General features: G+C 42.8%; 1 protein-coding gene across 2 annotated transcripts in view; it reads left to right on the top strand.

Moving 5' to 3' along the window:
- The first annotated feature begins 486 nt into the window (after positions 1-486).
- The window catches only part of scube3 (signal peptide, CUB domain, EGF-like 3), a 75,249-nt gene continuing 69,619 nt past the window's right edge, over positions 487-6,116 (top strand). For both annotated transcript variants that reach the window (XM_076878695.1, XM_004546244.5), the window contains exon 1: positions 487-974. In XM_076878695.1, coding sequence (XP_076734810.1) covers positions 875-974 — 100 coding nt within the window. In that variant the 5' untranslated portion in view covers positions 487-874. The remainder of the gene's footprint in view (positions 975-6,116) is intronic.

Below are 6,116 nucleotides of genomic sequence, written 5' to 3'. Positions count from 1 at the left end.
AGTGCTCTCGGTAAAATCGTTAAACGACAACTATAATCTTTTATCAGCACAGCAGACGAGATCACGTCGATGCTGCACACATGATCCGTAAATAAGCGTTTATTGGTTTGTTTGAGAGACTAGATGGGCTGTACAGTCTGCTGGATAAGAACAAAAATGCAATCTCCGGTCTATTACTTTTTCCATCTGAGTCTTTTATAAATCCATCCGCCCTCTTGTCCCCCTTTAAGGCGATGATTTTACCACGCTGCCGTGACGGCAACTTTCTTTCTTTCCCCCCCTTTTTTTGCGCAGGTGGCAGCAGCCAGGTGACCTGTGAGCCCCACTCTCAGTGCACACGGCAAAACTTGTCCACCTTGAGCTCAGCCAACACCTGTGTGTAAATTCCTGCACAAAAAAAAGAAAAAGGAACGAAGCACTGAGAGCCAGTCAGGAAAGAGAAGGAGCAGCAAGAGGAGTCCGGAGCGCAGCACGGACGCTCCTTATTCTCTCCTCCCCCTTCAGACCCCGCCACTGCACTCCATCTCTCCATTTCTCCTTCATTCCCCCTCTCTCTCCCCCGCTCTCTCTCTCTCTCCCTCTCTCTCTCTCTCTCTCTCTCTCTCTCTCACCCTTTCTTAAATTGACATCGGTCTGGCTCGAAACATGATAACAGAAAAGCCTTCCTCCGCTCCGCGTTGTCGGGCTGTCCTCAACCCCGATCACTTGAAACTCAAATGAGCAGGCGTTAAAAGGGGAAAAAAGGATCGCATAGTGTCCTGTCAGGGGGTGCTCACAGGGAATAACAACAGCACACGCACACACACCCTCGTATGTGTTCTTGCGCATCGTAGATCTTAGAAAGTGCTTGTGTTAAACTACAGTGAAAGTTAACATGTATATGCACGCTTTGATACGCGCGAGCCTTGGATTTGTAGGTTTCTGCCTGGTCGCCTTTGTCCAACAGTCAGCTTCAGGAAGTAAAACCACTCAAGGTAAGTTTTTTGTGCCTTCTTTTCACCTCGAAATACCTCCTATTTTGAGTGAATTGGTTGAATGTCGGAGTGCCTAATTAATAGATTTATTGCATGCCTTTGGAAAGATCCAAACGTGTGCCTAAATAAATGCGTGTTAAAACAAAGTTTAAAGTAGAATACTTTGAAATTTAATGAGCAGAAGTGAAGTTTTTCTTTTTTTTCTCCAGACTTTGATCCATCTATTATTCTCTGTTTGATTCAAGCAGATGCCGTCTGTTGATTCAGCGGCTTATTTTGCAATCATTTGACTGCTTTTCTCTTGTGTCAGTGTGCTCAGTTGCATATATTTGCGTAGACCTGCCAAGACAAATAGTGGAAACATAATAAGGCTTAAATTAAGTTTCGCTGAACGCTCGCTGTTGTCAGAAAAACAGTTGCTTTTGATCTTCAAACAGCATTAGCAGTGCCAACAGTTATGTTTCATTTCTAATCTTGCAGGTAGTTGTGGTGAGGCTACTGGGAGGTATTTGTCACAGTCCAGACAAGTATTTGACACTGGCCTGTAACACACACACATACACATGGAGGAGTCTCTGTCAGACACTGCAGCTACAGTGTTGTCCTGCCCAGCCGGCTGCCCTCTTGCTCTCTTTTCTTGTGAGAATTTATTCACAGCAGACAGGAACAGTCTGAATCAAAAAGTCTGGCACCTTGCAGGAACAAGGCAGACATGGTGTTATACACTAAATTTCTGATCCACTCAGCCTTCTCCTCAAGGTTTTCATCACCTAATTTTCCCACAATGCAAATGCCAAGCCAGAGCTGCCAGAAGTATTTGCATGCAAAGACACATCATGGTTTCTGTGTGAGTGTTGATTGTGGTCGGAGATGTTTTGCACTCACAAAAAGACATCTCTCGGGCGGTCGACAAGGCAAAAAGAGAAAGGGGGTGGGTGACTATTTTGCATCCTGGGTGGTCTGCCCCCACTTGTGGGAAAACTCAATATTTACATTTTGCAATTAGAACTACTTTTTTCTCACTTTATTTTCCACAACATCGATTACACACTTCCTTGTGCTGTGGAATGCTGCTGTATGAGAGCTGGTCTGTAATGGCATGCACCTGTTTGTTGGTCATCGAGTGAAACGCAGTGACCACTTGATGGGTTTCTCCTCCAGTTCCTGTTTATCAGTGCAGCTCTGCAGTGACATATTATTTGCGTTTAGCTCTGTCGCTATTTGTGAGCATTTTTTGTGCTGAAGTGAAAATAAATATTGTGTTTGGTGTTGGTGGCAACTCTGGCACTGTTCAGTCTGCAAGCTGGGAACAATTTTGAAAAATGAAGAAACTGAGATGAACAATGATGGGGGGGGGGAGCATAATTTGTCAGCTCAATATTTATTCAAGACAGATGTTGTCTTTCATCAGTGTCAGTCTAATCATGGCACTGTGTTTTAGGCATCAGTCATTACTCTGGGGGGAAAAAAAGTGAAAGGGAAGATTTGAGGATGTGGTGGAGAGAATGACAACGAAGGGGGAAAAATGAGACCAGGGGAAACGGGAGAGATTAAATGTGCAGAGAGAAGACTGGGAGAGAGGAGGTTTCTTAGTGAGCGAGCAGCAACAAGCGAGAAAAAGAGAACGAAAAGTGGGGAGCCGTAGACGTCATGGCAAATCACTTTCCCTTGAACAGAGTCAGGAGCTCTTTGCTAATGCAGCGGCACCAAGGCAACGGTTGGTGTGGGGCTGACATGCTGCTGTTGCTGGCTGTGTTGGTGTAACCTCTGCTCCGGTGCCTGGGGGTCTAAAGACGCAGGGCTGCCCAAGCAGGGAGGAAGGCCACATGCAGGCCCTGACACACTGTGGGAACCGAGCAGCCTTGGCAATATGAGGCCCAAGTCATGGGGTGGCTTACCTAGAGGTGCTGCCTGAGTCTACACGATGAGCAAGATGGAAGGGTAGCAGAAATCCCCCAGCTCGCTCGCTTGCCCCTTTCCTTTTTCACACAACTCTTGCTTTGTTTGCTTTGTCCTCGCTTCCTTTCCTTTGCACTTAATGAAGTGGCTGTGCTTTTTCTCTGTCACCCAGAAGCAACGACTGCATTACACTGACCATATCAGAAAGCTCCCTGTCAGCCAGTGTGCTAATTATATTTTTGAAACAACAAAAAAAAAAGATGTGCACAGCTACCCTCTGCCCCCTTCGCCCCTTCCTCCCATCCTGTCCAGCCCACTTTTGTTACTTGATGGAAGGTTGAATGTGCTGCAGGTCTGGGTAAGCTTGCAAATGTCAGTGCATGTATATGCGCAACTGGGATGGAGACAGTATATGGGCTGTGTCAGTGCATGGTAATTTGTACAAGTCTTTGAAACTGTATGTGAAGCCACATGAAAGAACCATTTAAATGGAGCTTTTATTTCTGCCTACCCCTTTGGCCTTGAACTTCTCTTAGAGTTTGCTGTTTAGCAGAAAGGAAAAAGGGGGAGAAAAAGACAAGCGGACAGAGACTGTGGCGCTGTCTCCTATGAACGTGGCCAGTCATTTGGCTTCAGCGTTTTGACACCACGGTGGCATTTCTCTTTCATCATCTTCACTCTTATTTCTTAGGCTGCATGGTTTCTGTATTGCCCCAGAGTCCTTACGAGCTCCTGCAGTGGTATTTGTTGGGTGGTTACGCTTAGCCCCTCAGAGACTGGATGTGCCTTAAAACAAGTATGCACAAAAGTCCCTATTTGTGTGCCAAGGTGCTGAGCACAATTTTTGGCAAAGTAATTTTTAACAGCCTGCGACTAGACTATGTATTCAGGTCAACTACGAAGAAAATACTTTTTTTTTTCTGTTCTGACTGAGGTTCTTTGTGTTTTTTTTTTTTTTAATTTTTTTTTTTTTTTTAAATGAATAAAGGACATTGGAATATGAGTCACTTGCTGACTAATTTATCAATCGCTAATTTATCCTACCTGCTTATTAGCAAGCCCGGTGAAAGCAGACGAGCTTCTAAGCTTTAAACATCTTCCTTTTCCTAAGCAAAAATACTCTGGTGCTGATAAGAGCCGAGCTTGTCTCAGTCTGTCTCCTCACTCTCTGCAACAGGCATGCAGTGTCAGATAGTTGTGTTCTCATTATGATCAGAGACTCTGAGGCAGGTTGAGCCTCGGGGTAGCCCTCGGTCATTCGCTGATGAGTGGGTGGAGGGGACCAATCCGGCTTCACTGTACCACTCAGCAGACACACTCGCAATGCATCTGCCTGACAAGTGGTGCTCCAATACCACTATACATGTTGTTACAGAGCAGCCGAGAGAGCAGAGAGATTATTATCTTGGCATTACTTGAGTGGTGAAAACTCCTGATAACAATTCTGTCCAAGAGCAATGCAGTATGAATAACAAAATTGACTTTGATCTGTGGGTGAATGTCTATGACTGCGATGAGTGATTTTTAGACTGGATATTAATGATTGCACTTACAAGGCAAAAGTGCTTTCACTTACAAAAATGAGAATCCATTATAGCCGGAGAATCGCTTAAAAACTGGGAACAGATCAGGCTTTTATTGTGTCTAGTTTTTCTAATTCCCTGATTTCTTTGTGGCCAAGATGTTGCTTGATACAAACATTTTAATCTCATTTTGGGGGCAAGTTGGCTGCAGAGTGAGTGCCATATTTACAGACACACATAAAGTCAAAGCTGTCTGGCCCAAGCTGCGACCCGAGGTGATTCAGCGGGGCTTCGTTCTGGACAGTTGCTCACTTTCATCCTGGCTGATGGAATATAAAAGCAAGACATTTTTCAGTCTGCAACAGAGTGTCAAAGATTCTCACCTTAAGAAATCTGACTTTCCCTCTCAAGGAGACTTTTTATGTGCTTTTAATCAGTCTGTTTCCCTTGGTAATTATTTTTTATAATGAACTGCATATTTGCCAGGGTGTGCTTCTTTGTTAAAATGGTGAAGAATATTTCCCTGTTAGCTGTGTTTCTGTTCAGAAAAAATAAGAAGTTAGCTGCTTCACATGTAGGATTCTAATTCACAATTAAAAGGTGGGGTATACTGGGAAGCACCCTTATTCCTTTTGGATAGTTGGATCCCATTTTCATACCTATATGTTAAATATAAGGCTACATCTGAATACTTGTTGCCTTTGCTTAGCACAACGTTGTAGCTCAGCTGTCAGATGATGATGATAATGACTTTTATTTCAGTCATTATTTATAGTTTTTCAACAACCAAAATGTCCATAAAAATAAGTGACATCAATGAAAAATTATATTCCATCTACCTTTTTATAATATATTTTTTCTTCACAGAATATTCTAAACCTTAACACTTTCACCAATTTATATGAGACCAAAGCAAACAAAAGGCAATAATAATAATAATAATAATAAAAAAAACCTAAGAGAAAAACAAATGTTGGTAGTGACCACTCCTATACATACACTGATTGACCTTTCTCAGAGACATATAAGTGGGGTTGGGCATCGTTCACGCAGTGGTGCATTTTTCTTTGTCCTGTCTTCTCCTAGAAAATAAGTCCATACTTCTTAAATGAAAAATATTGTAATTTGTCACATTTTACAAACCATATCAGGTGCCCTGGTCTCTGTGTGACAGCGTCTGTTGACATCACTGTTGCAGTACTGTTTAATATTATAGTATGCAATGTTACGGTCTTATTGGTAGTGGTGGGCTGTCAATCTCACATGATGTATTTGTTTCCTGTAAATAGCATGCATGATAAGAAATGCAGTGCAAAAATGCCAACACAATGAAAACGAGCTCAGTTACTTTGACAAAACCTGCCCAACTACCTAATTATCTGAAGATGATGTCGATGAAGCTGCCGATGATGTACTAAAAGTTTCATCATCATCATCATCGTCCTTGGATTTACTGTTTCATAATATTTCATAATGTTAGCTCTGGGTCCTTTCAGGCTATAGGATATACTCTTCAGCTTGTAGATGTATATATTTTTTTAATATCTGACCAGGAGTTTCCTCAGAATTGATATGCTGACATGGCCAGCTTTGCATTTTGCAAAGTGAGTGTTGCAGAGAGCATTGCCAATGTCTCAGTCGAGTTTTGAAAAGCATAGCTGCACCAAAACCTATTTTCAGCCACTGCTGCCATTGCCCTGTGTATTTGGACTATATGATG

This window comes from Maylandia zebra, linkage group LG20 (genome assembly GCF_041146795.1).
Source record: "Maylandia zebra isolate NMK-2024a linkage group LG20, Mzebra_GT3a, whole genome shotgun sequence".
In the NCBI taxonomy this organism is placed as follows: Eukaryota; Metazoa; Chordata; class Actinopteri; order Cichliformes; family Cichlidae; genus Maylandia; species Maylandia zebra.
Note: the sequence above shows the minus strand (reverse complement) of the source record. Positions and strands in the feature narration are given on the sequence as shown.